At 54.3% G+C, this 16496-nt stretch overlaps 3 protein-coding genes across 3 annotated transcripts; 1 reads left to right on the forward strand and 2 right to left on the reverse strand.

Annotated features, from left to right (window-relative positions):
- Nucleotides 1-204: 204 nt before the first annotated feature.
- Nucleotides 205-1648, reverse strand: LOC132341970 (avidin-like). Its single transcript, XM_059874142.1, has 4 exons — nt 1490-1648; nt 1193-1406; nt 678-798; nt 205-348 (listed from the first exon to the last, which is right to left on the reverse strand). Exons 1-4 carry the CDS (start codon nt 1559-1561, stop codon nt 306-308), a joined length of 450 nt encoding a protein of 149 aa, XP_059730125.1. The 5' UTR covers nt 1562-1648; the 3' UTR covers nt 205-305.
- A 5698-nt stretch (nt 1649-7346) lies between these two features.
- On the forward strand, nt 7347-12787 carry LOC132322522 (non-lysosomal glucosylceramidase-like). The gene is made up of 7 exons (XM_059837015.1): nt 7347-7361; nt 9458-9676; nt 10390-10629; nt 10972-11423; nt 11526-11710; nt 12051-12277; nt 12686-12787. The coding sequence occupies exons 1-7, from the start codon at nt 7347-7349 to the stop codon at nt 12785-12787; spliced, it is 1440 nt and encodes a 479-aa protein (XP_059692998.1).
- Nucleotides 12675-14965, reverse strand: LOC132322253 (avidin-like). Its single transcript, XM_059836615.1, has 4 exons — nt 14811-14965; nt 14508-14715; nt 14023-14143; nt 12675-12908 (listed from the first exon to the last, which is right to left on the reverse strand). Exons 1-4 carry the CDS (start codon nt 14883-14885, stop codon nt 12863-12865), a joined length of 450 nt encoding a protein of 149 aa, XP_059692598.1. The 5' UTR covers nt 14886-14965; the 3' UTR covers nt 12675-12862.
- Between the last annotated feature and the right edge of the window lie 1531 nt (nt 14966-16496).

Here is a 16496-nt window from a genome sequence, read left to right on the forward strand (position 1 = left end):
ACTCAGGTCTGAGATCATTAAAGCCCATCAAGACCTAAACCTTAACAAGGCAATTCTACCAAGTTCTCTTTCTAACACCTGGACATAGCTTAGAGCTTGTTTGTTGGTCTCAGTTTCACAAAAACCTCAAACATCAAAGAACAAACCTTTTAAAGAAATATTTTGCTTATCCCACATTTTGCAACAACATGACAGGAGACTGTGGGTGTTTGCAGCAAAGCTTTATTGGAAGAAGCAGGTGGTGCTGCAGGAGCAGGGGCACAGCCCTGGCGCTGCTGCTGGCCCGGGCAGCCCCTGCTGCTGCCTCACTCCTGTGACTGCAGGCGGGTGAAGACGTTGGTGCCCACCCTGTGGGGACACAGAAGAGGACACGTGAGGGAGGGACGTGACAGTGTCCAAACACGCACCCAGACCAGTATTCCCACACCACATTAGCGCCTTGGCAGGACCCCAGGGGATGGTATTTTTCCTATCTGTGTTTTACCCACGCACAAAGCAATCAAGCAAACCTTGCCATTGAGATTTGTTAAGTTGTGCTTTTAAAACAGAGAGTAAACCTGCTTTTGCCAACACCTGTGAGAGTGACTCTGCAAGCAACCTAAACCACTCACTTGTGACAGCCCAAACCCCTCAGGGGCGCACAGGGGACATGTGCAGGGCAGGGACAGGGGGCTCACCTGGTGGCTTTCCAGTCATTTTTGATGTTCTCCACACGTGACCTCAGCAGCCACATGGTCTTCAAGACCTCCTTTCCATACTCATCCACAAAGCATTGGCCCGTGAAAACAGTGATGGAGTCTGTGGGGACAAGACAGGAGGCGGAGGGGAGCGTGGCTGAGGTGGCAGGTCAGTGGCTGCCTCAGCACAGGGGACAGTAGACCCCTGCTGTCCTTGGCCTCTGAGGACAGTGGGGATGGGGAAAGCAGCAGGAGGGCTCAGAGGGCTGGGGTGTCACACAGACATGGGCAAGCAGTGCAGGCTCCAGCCCCTGCTGCCTCTCCTGCAGCCTGGGACTGAGAGCTGACAGCAACAGAGGAGCTCCAGGGGAAGGAGAGGGAAAGCAGTGGGGATAGTGCAGGGTAAGGCAGGGAATCAGCAAGGACACGGCAGGGAGGGCAGAAAAAGCTTCCAGAGCAAAAGAGGGAGGGCAGGGGAGGTCCAGGATACCATAAGGAGGCTGGGAAAGAAATACCTGAAAAGCTCCAGTTGACAGTGAAGCCAAAGGTGGGCTGGCCCTTCTGGTTAGGGCTCTTCTGCATGGATCCCTGCAGTGGTGACAGCTTGATCTCATTGGAGGTGGCTGTCACAGCCGTGTGGTAGGAGCCAGCAAAGGCACCATTTGCGTTCACGGTCATGATGGTCATGTTGGAGCCCAGGTCATTGACCCAGCGCCCGGTCAGGGAGCACTGGAGAACAGGGAATTCAGCACCAGTACCTGCAGCCACAGCCCCCTGCCCACCCCACCCTGTGCATCCCACCCTCACAGTACCTTTTTCACAGCGAGGCTGTGAGCTCCCAGGGCCAGGAAGAGCACAAGGAGCAAAGGAGTTGCTTGCACCATCTCTGCAGCAGGCAGACAGCTGATGAACCTGGGGATGTGCTCCTTGCAGGTCTCTGCTGATGCTTCTGCTCCCTCTCCTTTTTATTGCTGCCAGGTCTGTGGGTGGCACCTCTGGCCAGGGCATTGTGCAATCTGGGTGTTTCCAAATCTGTGGTTCCCAGCCATAAGAGGGGGTAATTGCAGCAAACATTCCCAGAAATGAGTGCTGAAGTACTGAAAATGTCCATTCCTGCTTCCCTGGCACCTTGCAGAGAGGCCCTGGCTCCTGCTGATCAGCGACTGCTGGGAAATAGTCAGTGGGGAAAACCCCTCTCTGGAGCTGCTGCCCATTCTGTCACTCACTTGCCACATCAGCTCAGTACCCAGGTTTTGAGGCTCCTTAAACCTCGTGACCCCAGGATTGCCTGCAGTACACAGCTCACCCTGCTCTTCCTCTCCAGGCATGCTCATGCAAACTCACCCACCACCCAGATCCCTTTGGGACTCAGCTTTCCCATCCCCCCCACTCCCAGACTGATGGGTCTGAGAAGGTCTGATGTGTATGTTAAGGTGTTGTTTTTACAAACTGGTTTGCGTTGGAAGGGAATTATTTACTTAATGAGAAGCCAGCATTGACTGAACATCTGGGACACTGAATCTTAATAGTGACAAAAGTTGTATTTACACAAGTATTCTTAGACAACTGTAAGAACAAATTTTCATAATTCCCATTATGTTATTCTTGTTGCTGGCCAAGGAGGCTGAAGTGAATGGATTCAGCCCAAAGTTTCTCGCCCATTTCTAAATGGTTTTCAAGGCAGTCTCCTATAATACATGTTTTTATTCCCCAAGTCATCATAGCAGAAGCTGATGGAGCCCCTTTCACCAGAACATAATACTTTTTGTAAACTGGAGACAAGGTAGCTCTTTGCAACATCTCAAAAAAAATTTTTTTTTTCTCAGTCTTTGCTTTCTCTTAAATTTCACTTTGGAGCCCTGGTTTCTCTCTGACAACATAACTCATTGCTATCCAGGTTGGAGAGCATCATATTTGTGCTGCTGGCATCTCCACAGCCCCCCTCCTCCCTACAGGAGCCCTACAGCCCACTTGAACCCTGCCTGGAAGAAATCCCTTTTGAGAGAGATGGCTGGCCACCTCACATTCCTGCCCCAGTGTTTTCTGTCTCAGAAATCAACTGCGTAACAAGGTGTGTTTTCCCACATAGCTGCCATTTGCTCTGACAGTTTTTTGGCAAGCAGGTGCTGCCCAGAGCATTGCCAGTGTTGGGGATAATGAGTAAGGTCAGTCTGGGATGGCTGTGGGGGCCAGGAGGGGCAGACATCATCCCTTCTCCACCATCCCTTCTCCACCATCCCTTCTCCACCACCCCCTCTTCACCACCCCCTCTCCATCACCCCCTCACCATCACCAAGGTTCAGGGGGCTCCTGCAGGAACTCTGTGGATGGACAACACAATCTCTCCATGCTGCTGATGGCAGCCCACAGCTCCTTCAGAGATGTAGGTTTATTTTAGCATCACACAAACAATACTGTTTATTTGTTCACATAATCTTTTTTTTTCCCTCTACTTAACAATCCCTGTGGCTCATCTCACAGGTTCAGGGGCCAGCTCAGTGCTCAAGCAGGCAGAATTCTTGAGTGATCTCAGCTGAGTCCTGAGGTGTCTCCATGGGGTTTGTGCCCTCCAAAGATCAGAGAGTAAAGTGGCTTGGAGCTGGCAATCATCAGCAGGATTAAATTCTGCGATGCCATGCCTGAGCCCTGGCACAGAAGGAAGTGGGCACAACCAGCAGGCAGGGAAGAAATCCAATGCAGGAAGCACTGAAGAAGTTAAAAGTCATCAGGGCAGTGGTTTAAACCCATGTATGTTCAGGGTGTTGTGAAAAATAAGTGCTGGTGTATAATAAAAAGAAACAATTAATGAACAATTTAACTTGCTGCTCAAACTAGGGTTGAGTCAGCCTTGAAAAACAGTGGTGCAGGCAAAATGTCTGTGACCAGGGACTGTCCTCTCAGCCCTCAGCTCCATCCATGCAGAAGCTGATGAAAGCTGAGCCTATCAGATACAAGATTAATTGAGGTGATAAAGCCAGAGTGAAAGAGAAATCAGAAATATCCCTTTATGCAGACTGAATCCCAACCTTTGGAAGGCACGTTGCCTGGGGTTAAGGAACAGAACTGATGCATCAAAGCAACACCAGTCCAGCCAGAAGCTGTGCTTTCTTCAGTGCCTGCTCTTGTTCCTTGCCAGCTGGATCGGGACATCACTGCTATTGTTGGAAGTTGCCAACAGGATATGGATGGAGGTGGGGACCCCAGGCGTTCCTCACTGATGTGCTGGCACCCCTGTCCCATCAACCTTGCCACGGTGACCCTAAGGAATGGCATCCTCATCCCTTTCCATCGTCTGTGGGCTTTGCCGTGTGAGGATGGCGCCGGCTGCTCTGGGAGTGCTGCATCCAGGACAACCTGTCCTTCCTGGATATTGTTACTTGTTTGCTTATGTGGTTGCAGGAACACTCCCCTGGGGAGTGAAGAAAAGGCCATTTGTCACCCAGTGGCAGCCCTGGGCCACCACGGCGATCTCCTGCCTGCAGCAGCTCCCAAGACAGAAAAGAGGGAAGGATGCTCACAGCGAGTAGGATAGGCTGCTTCCCACCCCAGCCCTAAAGGCTGCTAAGGACTTAGGGAACACTAAGCTCGAAAGTGGACAGAAAGAGCTCATAGTCTTTCCTGTGGTGTCCTCAGGGCCCTCCTGCCCTTCACTGTGATGTCCTCAGAGATGCCCTGCCCTACCAGTGGTGTTCACAGAGCTCCACCGCCCTCCCCGTGATGTCCTTCATGCTCTTTTTCTGTCCAGCTCTATCCGAGATCAGGTGAGCTCCCTGTCCCTGACATGCACAGGTCCCCTGTGCATCCCCAGAGAGGACAGGGATGTCCTACCCCATGGGTGTCCCTTGGCAGAATGCTCAATCTCCCCTCCTATAAAAAAGGGGCTGGGTGGGTGTGGGGCAGCAGCGCAGGCAGAGCCCAGGCACCATGCACAGCCACCACTGCCATGGGGACCCCAGGCTGCTGCTGCTGCATGCCCTGGCCCTGTGATGCTGCATCCAGGGAGGTGAGGGCAGCCCAGGGGCAGAATCTGGCCATGCCAAGCTGAGCTGAGCCGTGCTGTGCTGTCCCGGGTGCAGAGTGAGGGGCTGCAGGCCCTGGCTGTGCTGTGCCATGCTGTCTCACAGGCTGTATGCTCTTGTTGTGCCCTGCAATGCCATTCAGTGCCATCCCACACCATTCCATCCCATTCCAGTGCCATCCCATGATGCAGCGTCCATGACCATGGGAATTTCCAGCTCTGGTTGTGCTGTCTCTGTGGGTACTGTTGGCAACTTACCCCTGGTATAGGGGAGTACCCAGCACTCTCAGCTCTGTCCTGCTCTGCCTGGGGAAGGAGAGGTGCTGTCCCAGCTGGAGGTCATGCTGCTGCTCCCTGGTGACACAAAAAGGGGCCATGCTGGCCCCACACAGGCAGGACCCATGTCCCAGTTCTTAGGGAGGGTGGAGCAGTGGCTGTGACTCAGCAATGACCAAGGCATCCACCAAAACTCACAGTTCCCAACATTGTCTGGGAACACAACAGGAAGGGCAGCAGGCCTCCCTAATCCCCATGCCTCCCTAACCAGGCTGGTGCAACCTTCGAAGGCTGAGCTGGCACAGAAAGGAGGAAAAGGAAGCAAGGTGCCCAGCCCTGGGCAGAAGGGCACAGGGTTTGGTTAACTGGCCCAGCTGCTCCCCACAGAGGTATTTTCTGGCTCCTGGCCTTACCTTGCCTTACAGGCAGCAGAAAAGAAAGCAAGGGTCACGTCTTTTGTGCCATTACATGTGGAGAAGTGGGTAAGGAGGCACATCCTGCCCCTTTCAGCAAAACTCCACAAGAGCCAGACACCACTGGGACTTGTCCCCTCCCTGCCTCCCTAGCCCTCCAGTCTCGTCCAGGAAGATAAAGGGGAAGAATTGCAACAGTCCCCTCTTCCAGTTTGGTCCTGTGCCAAAGAAGACACGAAAGAAGAAGAAGAGTAGACAGCTGGACACATTTATTAAGAACTGAAGTGATTTATCCCCTTTCATGTGCTCCACTGCCTGGCCCCGGCACCAGCAGGGAGGGGCCATGGTACCAGACCAGGACCTGCTTCTTGGGCTCAGATTGTCACTGTCCAGGGAGCCGGGTCTCCCCTGGGGATTGTATCTGCCACAGGCCCTGCTGGGGGAGAGCCAGGCAGCATGTGCAGTGTCAGCCCAGGACAACTACAGCGTCCGTGTGCCTGAGTGCACCACTCCAATCTCCTCACACACACATTCACCCACACCCTTTTCTTTCCCTGCAGGACAGCTGCCCACCTTACCCAGCCCAATGCCTGCAGGAGAGAGGTCTCCTGTGCCTCTGGGCAAGGTACCAGCTGCAGTTTGGGATGGTTTGGGATGGCTTGCAGGCTGTCAGAGCCCCGAGTGCACAGAGATGGGGGTTTTGGGCTTGGTGCTCATGTGGACCCCTCAGGCTCAGTCTAGAGCAGGAATAAATTTTCCTTGAGGAAAAGGGACACACTGCTTGTTGGATCAGCTGTCCCTAAATAGGACCTCAGGAAAAGAACAGGAGCAAGTGGAAAAGCTTCTTTCCCCAAAAAGCTTTTGAAAAATTCTGCTCAGTAGAATGATGTTGAACTACATTCATGATGTAGAATGAGGTTGAACTACGTTCCACCTTCCTCCTGGGGAGGCTGGCAGCTCATCCAGCTAGTGCATCTCCAAAAACAGCTTCTCTCCCACAGTCCCTGGTTAAAGCCCTCCCAACTCTAGAAACTTTCTTTTGGTGACCTGGCCAACTAGACCACCCCCATCAAGTTTTTGGCTACCAATGCTTGTTCCTTAGGGTAAGGACTACTTAGGACCCCACTTTCTCCTTCGCTGTACTGTTCTCTCAGCCTCTGTACCAGCTACAGGGAGCATCACAATGCCTTCAAAAGGTGGGACCCTGGCTGAAGGTGGACAAAGGACTGTCCAGGATCAGCGAGGCTGGAGGTGTTTTTCTGCCAAAGGCAAAAATGATGGCCAAGCCAGTCTGGCAGCATCAGAATTTATCCTGCAGCTGCAAAGTCCCCGTTGTGGATCATGTCCAGGTTTTTTGTGTAACTGCTGGGAATTTTGGAGAAAGAAAGGACAAGAAAAATTCAGCTCCAGGTCAAGGAAAAAAGAAAAACAGCTTATTCTGAGTGAGTTCCAAAAGTACTTTAATCCTTTCAGTTTTGCAATTGGATCATGATGCAAAGGGTTGTGACTGAGAGTGGGCAACTTGGAGAGAAAGAAGAGGCAGCCTGGGGATGAAGAGGTCAGACTGAGGCACACATGACCCCTGCTGGTTTTCTGTGTATGGCTGCAGGTACCTGAAACTTTTCTCTCAAGGGAAAGTTAAAGACTTTGGAAAGGTCTTCAGCTGTGCTTGCTGTTAAGCACTTATTTCAGGAGATTATCAGGAAAAAGTAAAAACTTCTCTCTGACTATAAGGAAAAAAAAATCAAAAAACTAGGGTAAGAATTAAAAATATTTACTAGAATAGACTGAAGTATCACACTGAGCAAACTGTTGCCAAAACAGTAAAAGAGAACAAAGAAACACAAGGTAAACAAAAAGAAAGCTGCAAACCTGCAAACAAAAAGAAACCAAAAGCAACCATCCAGCTCCTGAGCATGGAAACAATGTGAGAGGCTCAGCAAAAAGTAGCAGAGCGGAAGCATGGTGAGGACTACAGTGAGATTAAAATCCCCTGCACACAACTGAATATAAATATAGCATTTCCAACAATTTCATTATTACCAATAAAGACAGGAAATATAATTGCAGAAGTCATGGAGTAACCACAGCATCAAATGGCAAGAGAGACAAGAGCCATGGAGCTCATCAGCACAGCCCAGGGACATGCCAGACACTTCTTGTCAGTCTGGTGACACCAGAGCCAGGGGAAGCAGAGGCTGGGATGACGCCAGGCAGGACCCTGCCAGGGAAGGCTGGGCAGTCCAAAGCAAAAGCAGCAAATCCCTCCTCTCTATGCTCAAGCCAAGCATCCCTGCAGACAGTTTTCCCCACTGTGGCTCTGGAGATAAGCCAGGGGATGTTGAGGGAATCAGGGAAGGGCTGGGCTGCCCTTCTCTGGCAGAAGCTTTTGGGCACACTCTCTTCAGGACCGGATCACAGACAGTTCTTATGTCACATTTCTGACTTGTTCATGCACCAAGGCCACGTTAATGAGCTCACAGACAGGAGTGATGCCAGCCAGGCAATGGAGCAAAATACATGGAAAAAAAAAAATCCATGAAATGTCGTGCTAACAGAGGAGGGGAATTCACCAGTCCCACCTGCAGTCAGCTCAGAGCTCACCAGAGAGCAGGGACAAGTGCCACTTTCAGCAGCACCAGGCTGAGGCTGGGGAAAGGCAGGCTACATTCTGGACTGCACCACATCTACTGCATCCTCCCCAAAAGGAACTGCAGGAGGCATTTACTGCAGGAGGGCTGGGCCACACCCTGCCTGGAGCCCCAGGAACAGCCACAGCCCCACACTGGGTGTCTTGGTTTGGAAAGACAGGCGCCTACTAAGGAAGGCAGGAGCCTCCCCTGAAATGGAGAAAATGAACCCCCACCCCCTTGCTTCCAAATTGCTCTAAATTGTAAATTGAGGGCCCCTCAGGAAACAAAAATTATGGGAGCAGGAATTTACAGTTCTTTAATAGGGAAAAAACCCAATAAAATAAACAATTCAGTAAACTAAAACAACACTGACAGAGTCAGAACACCACCTGACACCCTGTGTGTCAGGGTGTTGGTAGCAGTCCCATTGGAAATATGGTTGCGTCCTCCTGGAGTGTCAGGAGTGGTTCTGCTGGAGCAGGGATCCTGTAGAAAAGGGTGTAGTCTTCCTCTGAAGATCCAGTGGAAGAAGAGGCAGCTGCTGTTCCTCTGGGGAATCCAGTGGAGAAGCTGTGCTGATATTCCAGAATCTCCAGATTACATCTGGGTAGCAATGCTTGGCTCCTCCCTCTGGGCAGAGCATCTCGCAATTGGATGCTGTAGTTCTTATCAGCCAGGCAGTGACATTCAATAGCCTGTTATCAGCAGACCTCCCTTCCCAGGGAGGAGTGATTGTGATCGCTCAGAGAGAGAGATAAGGAAAATTGCCCACTTGGCAAAAGACAACTGCCATACAGATGGCAATAGAATACACCTTGCCTTGCAATCTGGAACACTCAGGGGTTAAACTCAGGAGGGAATGAACAGCCAAAGTCACCTGAAGCTCCCCTCTGATTTCCCAGCACACAGTGAAGTGGTTTGTCACCCTCCAACAGACAAAGCCACTCCACCCTTCACTCAGCTGAGGCCTTTCCCTGCCCATGTCCACCAGAAAGCTTTGCTGTGACAGCAGCCCACGGGGTGTCAATAACCCAATGGTTCTGCACTGCCCCTCTCCCTTTAAGGTGTTGCAGCACCAGTGGCTGCTCTGAGCACAGACATGAGGAGTCTGAAGCCAACTCTTCTCCTGCAACTGAAGAGCAACAGCCTTGAAGTTACTGAACAAGTCTTACTTGCCACACATATTCATACAGGAATTTTAAGACAGCAAATCACATGTGTAAAGTTGCAATCACTTTTTATTCTGTTCTAAAAGATAAAGGGTTGGTGGGGTGTGCTCTGCTGGAAGCAGAACCCTGGCCTTCACCACTATGGAATCATTGCAAACTCAGTTTGCAGCAAGGTCTGTGAGGGGAGTGACAGCCACTGCAGCAGCCTGGGCGCTTGGGACATCTGCCACAGGGCTCCTCTCATCCCCTGATGTGCTCCTCTCCTCCACAGTTCACAGTGTGCCTGCGGTGCAAGGGACACACCATCTACCAGCAGGTCTTGTCCGTGGAGAGCCCCAGCAGCCTGCAGAGCTGGAACTGGGGCTACTGCGGCCACTACGCCTTTTACCATGCCCTGTACCCCCGTGCCTGGCTGGTCTACGAGCTGCCGGGGCAGCAGGTGGTGCTCACCTGCCGGCAGGTCTCGCCCGTCATCCCCCATGACTATAAGGTAAGGCGGTGACGGCATCCCCGAGGGCAGAGCTGCTGGTGAGCGCCTTTCCCAGCATTTCCCCACCCCGATGGCAGAGCTGCTTGCTAGCTGCCGCTTTCGCAGCGTGTCCCCGCTCCCGAGGGCAGAGCTGCTTGTTACCTGCCTCTTTCCCAGCGTGTCCCCTCTCCCGAGGGCAGAGCTGCTCGCTCGCCGCTTTCCCAGCGTGTCCCCCCGGCCTCACTCAGCAGTGCTGCGGGCGGGGGAAGCCCCGCAGCCGTGCGGGAGCTCAGCATTGCAGCAAGGGATGGCTCAGCGCTGCCCGTGCCGGCTGCCAGCCCCAGGCGAGGGTGGCAGCTGTGCTGCTGACACGTCTGACCTTCCTCTTACCCCGGCATTGCAGCAGCACGTGAGCCCGTATCAGCCTGCCGAGCAGATGAGTGATGAGACGCCCGGCTGAGCCCTAAAGGCTGCTTTCCGTCCCTCTGCTGCCCGGCGTGGGGCTTGCCAGCCCAGGGCTGCTTCTCACTGGAATTTTGTCTTGCCTTCCTCCCAAATTCCTCTGCTCCTGCTGCTGCTGCTCAGCTTGGCAAGAGACTCCAAGACCAAGTTATTATTGCCCGTGCTCTTGCTGCCGCTGCATCCTGCGTGGTGTCCCCAGCAGGGGGAAATGATGCTGGTGCAGCTGCCCGTGGAGCGGCAGTCCTGTAGGCAGCTTTCTGCGTCTCTGCCAGGACTCCAGCTTGCCGGTGGGAGTGTTCATCTGGGAGGTGGAGAACGGGAGGGATGAGGACGTGGAGGTGTCCATCATGTTCAGCCTGCAGAACGGGCCGGGAGCGAAGGCGGCCGGGAGCGGCGGGCACTGGAACGAGCCCTTCACCTTCCACAAGGATGGCCAGCGGGTTGCTGGGGTCCTGCTGCACCACTGCCCGCCCGTGAACCCCTTCACCCTGGCCATCTCTGCCCGGGAGAAGGTAAAGGGCTGGCCCTGCTGCCGTGGCTCCTGCTGGGGAGCCAGTGCAGCCCTGCTGCGTGTGGGGGAGCTGCCTGCAGGCAGCTGGCAAAGGGTGGGGGGGCACGGGCTTGGGGTTGGCACCGTTCCTCAGCGCTCGCCTGACGCCACGAGTGGGGACATGACTTCCCTGAGGGCACCCTCTTTGGGGACGGTGTCAGGAGAGCAGCTGAGGCAACGAGTTGCAAGTTGCTGGGCAGCACATGAGAAGTGAGTGTCATGTCCTGCTGGTGGTATTGGGGAGGGGAGAGTGAATCTTCTCCTCCAAAGGAGCAGCCCCTGATGATGCTCTTCCCTTGTTCAGGCTGGCACGGGAGTCACCCACGTGACGGCATTTGATCCCACAGGATTGGGTGGAGAGGTGTGGCAGGACCTGCTGCAGGATGGCAGGCTGGATTCACCCCCTGGTGAGTGCCTCCATCCACCCTGGGACGGGTGCAGGCGGAGCAGGGCAAGTGGGTGGCCATGCTGCTTCTGGGCACCCAAGCCAGGGCAGTGTTCTTTGCTCCAGCCTCCTTGGCTCTTCAAAATCTCCCCAGGATGCTGTGGTTTCTTCCCAAATTTAGGCTGTATCCAAACTTCCTATTGCTTGTCTATTGGAATAAAACCACAACGCAACACTTGTCCTTGCTGTGGTTCTTCAAAAGTTTTTCATGCCGCTTTGGGGCTGTTCTTGACATTTAGTGATGCCCTGACACACTTCGAGGAGTGGGAGAGGAAGATTGAAGCGTGGCAGAATCCCATCCTGGAGAACAGGTAGGGCAGATGAGAGCACCTTCCCAGTGGCCTCCTGGGCTTGGCTGCCGCAGAAGCATCACCACCCCGGCCTCCGAGGATGAGCTTCCCTCTTTCCCGCAGCCAGCTGCCTTCCTGGTACAAGTCAGCCCTGTTCAACGAGCTCTACTTCCTGACGGATGGAGGGACCATCTGGATGGAGGTGCCCCCTGACTGCTGTGCCGAGGACCTGCAGGGGCCGGCGGGGGCGGGGCTCTCCCACCTCCTCCCTGTCCTGCGGGAGTACGGAAGGTTTGCTTATTTGGAAGGTAACTCACAAGGATGTGAGGCATTCTCCAGTCTCAAGCCCTCCCATTACTGTAGCCATAGTGTGTTTTGAACTGGCATGGGGATGTTTTTCACACTCCAGTGTGTGTAGGGAGCAGTGCTATTCCCAGGAAAAGCCCTTGCAGCCCTGAAGGATAGGGCATGGAGTGTTCCCCACATGCCTGGTGCTCTGTATAGAGAATGAAACTCTCTTTGAACGGGAGCCCCTGCCTGGGCTGGGAAAGATGCCCGTGTCCAGGGCCCTGTGGAGGGAGCAGCTTTGCCCCTTCTCCCCTCCCCATGGCAGAGTCCTTGCCCTCACCACCTGCTGTGTCCTGCCAGGCCAGGAGTACCGGATGTACAACACCTACGATGTCCATTTCTACGCCTCCTTTGCCCTCATCATGCTGTGGCCCAAGCTGCAGATCAGCCTGCAGTATGACATTGGTGAGTGTCCCCAGAGCCCTGCCTTGGTGCCTGCTCCTCAGGGAGAGACAGAGCCTTTGGGACAGCTGCTGCTGCTGCAGAGATGTGCCATGGAGCCAGCATCCCCCTCCAGCTGCTCTGCTGTGCCCAGCACTTGCAGCCCTGGGATGCTGCTGCCCCAGCAGCTCAGTGCCCAGCACTGGGGGTGCCTTCTTGCCATGCTGGCTCTGCCTGCCCTTGGGGAGCGCATGGTCTTCCCAGCTCTGTCCTTGCCCCTTGCAGAGCAGATATGGAGCAGTTTGCAGACTCCCAGGGGGAGATGTGCCACAGGCCATCACTCCTGGCTGAGCAGGGTCCTGGTGGCCTGCAGCAGCTGGGGTCCCAAGGAGCTCCATGGGATGGATGGGCTGAGAAAGAAGAGCCCAAGCCATGGAGGGTCACAGCAGGGGTCACACAATGGCCTTGAGGGATAGCGGCAAGAGAGGCCAGCATTGAGGAAAGGGAACAGGGGCACTGATCTCTGAATGAGAGGACACAGTGTGTGCTTGCAGGAAAACTTTATTGGGAGAATAAAGATGCTGAAGGAGGTGATGGAGGAGGCACTAAAAGAGCTTCTAAGGGTGATGCTAAAGGAGGTTTTAAGGAGGTGCTAAAGAAGGTGCTGAAGCAGGAGGATGGGCTACAACCTGGCACTGCCTCTTCTCTGGGAGCTCCAATGATACCAGTCCTCAATCCACGAGCTCTTCCTTGCGCCAGAATATGTTGTAGCCAACCCTAAGGAGACACAGACAGAGGAAGTGTAAGGGTGGGACATGGGAGTGGCCCACTGCCCACCCAGCCCTGTATCCTTCCAAAACAATTGCACCTTGTCAGGATGCCCAGGGAAGCTGTGCACCATCACCCTGTCCTCCCTCACTTTCACACTGGCAGCAGCTCTGCCAAGTGCTGAGCACCCCAGGCTGGGAGCACCACCCTTCATCCCCACCCTTGGGCCATTCAGGAGTCCTTCTTAGGCCTTTCGCTTTAGAAATGCCTCTCAGGTGGTGAAGCTTCCCTTGAGCTTGTCACAGACACTTTGCACACCAAGTCCTTCTGCTGCCTTATCAATACTCCAAAAGCCTTGGGGAATTACTAGCCTGAATCATAGCCAAAAGTGGAACAATGTTATCATCACTGGAACTGTGAAAAATTCCTGTAATTACCATCTCACACTACATCCAGGATGAAGACTGACTGATGACTAAGGTCAATCATCCCATGACTTTACCAGAGCATTCCTAAGTGAGGCCCCTCAGCTCTCCTGGACCACAGCAGGGGCTGTGCCACCATCTCCCGCCGAGTGCGTGGCTGAAGGGATGTGAACACCCTGTAGCAAGAGCAGTATGACTGCTGCCAGACTGGATCTATAATTAAATCTCTGCTGCAATTGTGGTAAACCCTCCCCAATCACCTTATAAATGTTAAATTAGTCAATGGATAAGTGCTGCCGCGTCCTTTAGACAGGAACCATTGAGCAGATCTGAGACTGAGAACAGAATCAGCACCAGCTGGGATCCATCGGTAGCTTTAGAAAGCAGTGGGCACCTCCTGAACTTTGTAATTCATTTGAAGGGTCTCACTTCTCCTTTTCCATTTCCAGCCTCCATGTAAATCATTCTGGATTGATTCTAACCCATTTTTTTCTCCTTGTGTTTTACCCCTGCACAAAGCAACCAAGTGAACCTTGGAATGGAGCTTTGCCAAGTCCAGCTTTTGCAAACATATCAAACCTCCTTTTGCCAACACTTGTGGGAGTGACTCCTAAGTGACCTAAACCACTCATTTGTGACAGCCCCAACCCCTCAGGAGTGCATAGGGGACATGTGCAGGGCAAGAACAGGAGGCTCACAAGGTGGCGTTCCAGTCGTCGCGGCGGTTCTTTGCGTGTGACCTCCGCAGCCACATGGTCTTCAAGACCTCCTTTCCATACTCATCCACAAAGCACTGGCCCGTGAAAACACTGATGGTGTCTGTGGGGACAAGACAGGAGGCGGAGGGGAGCGTGGCTGAGGTGGCAGGTCAGTGGCTGCCTCAGCACAGGGGACAGTAGACCCCTGCTGTCCCTGGCCTCTGGGGACAGCGGGGATGGGGAAAGCAGCAGGAGGGCTCAGAGGGCTGGGGTGCCACACAGACATGGGCAAGCAGTGCAGGTTTCAGCCCCTGCTGCCTCTCCTGCAGCCTGGGACTGGGAGCTGACAGCAACAGAGGAGCTCCAGGTGGAGGAGAGGGAGAGCAGTGGGGATAGTGCAGGGGAAGGCAGGGAATCAGCAAGGACACGGCAGGGAGGGCAGAAGGGAGGCCTGGGGACACAACAAGGATGCTAAGTCTAAGTACCTGAAAAGGTCCAGTTGACGGTGAAACCAAAGGTGGGCTGGCTCAGATAAGGGAGGTGCTGGAACCCCAGCAGAGGTGATTCCTCAATCTCTAATGGGGAGGCTGAAACAGCTGTGAGGTACTTGCCAGCGAAGCCACCCTTTCCATTTACTTCATAAATGGTCATGTTGGAGCCCAGGTCGTTCTTCCATTGCCCAGTCAGCTCACACTGGAGAGGAAAGAAGTCAGCACTTGTGCCACAGCACAGCCTGCAGCCACAGCCCCCTGCCCACCCCACCCTGTGCATCCCACCCCTGATGGTACCTGCTGTGTACGCTGGAGGCCATGAGACCCCAGGGCCAGGAAGAGCACGAGGAGCAAGGGAGTTGCTTGCACCATCTCTGCAGCAGGCAGACAGCTGATGAACCTGGGGATGTGCTCCCCAGGTCTCTGCTGATGCTCCTGCTCCCTCTCCTTTTTATTGCTGCCAGATGGGCTGTGGGTGGTGCCTCTGGCCAGGGCATTGTGCCATCTGGGTGTCCCCAAATTTATCAGTAATCAGAGGGGCTGTTGACAGCTGATATTCCCAGAATGCCTTTGTTCCAAGATAAATGCAAGTGGACAGCCCAGGTGAGATGCTCCAGTATTGTGGTGCCACCATACCCCTCCAGCCTCCCTCAGTGACCCCACGGGAGAGCTTCTTTGCATCTTTGTCCCTCTTCATTTGCTGTGGGCTCTGGAAAAGGAAGATACCAGAGGGTGCAGGGTGGCCACATATGGGAGCTTGCTCTTGCCATATAATGTTATTCCTCTGCCTCAAAATTCTCCCCTGGGACCAAAAAAAGGCATTTGACAGAAATGGCAGCACCGGGGCAGCATAATGGTCTGCTGAAGAATGGTCATAGAGGACAGGAGAGGAGAGGACAGGCTACTTCATATCTGCCAGCCCTGATAACTATTGACTATTAAGAATGCACTTTGGCACAAAAGAAGTCCTGCCATGGCCAGAAAGAGATAATAGCCCTTCTTGTGGTGTCCCCCGAACTCCTCCACCCTTTCTGTGGTGTCCCAGAGATCCAACGTGTTTCCTGTGGTGTCCTCAAAGCTCCCACACCCTGCCTGTGGTATCTTTAATGCTCTTCTCACCTGCTGCCCTTGCTGTGCTCCCTGCCCTTGCTGTGCTCACTCAGTGTCCCCCCAGACTCCATCACTGTCCAGAGGGATTGGGGCTCTCTTGTCCCTTGGCAGGAGGCTCAGCCCCCTCTGATATAAAAGGAGCAGAGCCTGGGCACCACACACGGCCACCACCACTATGGGCACCCTGGGTGCTGCTGCTGCTCACCCTGGCCCTGCTCATGGCCCGTGGTGCTGCATCCAGGGAGGTGAGAGCAGCCCTGGGGCGGTCTGGCCGTGCCAGGCTGTGCTGAGCTGAGCTGTCTCAGGTGCAAGGTGGGGAGCGAGGGGCTGCACGCCCTGGCCGTGCCATCCCCATGGTGTGTGTTTTCTCTGTGCCATGCTCTGCCACCCCAGCACATAGAGGTTTTGCCTGAGGGGCTGCAGGTTCTGGGTGCACCATCCTGTACCATGCCGGGCCATGCCACGGTGCAGTGCCCATGACCTAGGAGGCTGCCAGCTCTGGCTGTGCTTCCCTGGGGCTACTGGGGGTCACCTACCCTGCCACAGGGTACCTCCAGCTCTGCTGCCCTGCCCAGAGACTGAGGGTTGCTCTCCTGACTGATGCCATGTGCTGGTCCCAGCTGCCAGGGCGAGGGGCTGTGCCATGGGACACACATCCCCTGCTCAGCCAGGCTCAGTGTGGGACTGTGCCTGGACACTGACTGAGCCACCCACACAAGCCCCAGCGTCACCTGCAGGGCCTGTGGAGAAACGAGCTGGGCTCCTACATGACCCTTTTGGCCCTGAACACAGCTGGGACCTTCTTGGGCTCCTGGCACAGCGCAGCAGCAGCCACCAACAAGCAGATCCTGCTGTCACCCCTGCAAGCAGCCC

Source organism: Haemorhous mexicanus, chromosome Z (assembly GCF_027477595.1).
Source record: "Haemorhous mexicanus isolate bHaeMex1 chromosome Z, bHaeMex1.pri, whole genome shotgun sequence".
NCBI classification, from domain to species: Eukaryota; Metazoa; Chordata; class Aves; order Passeriformes; family Fringillidae; genus Haemorhous; species Haemorhous mexicanus.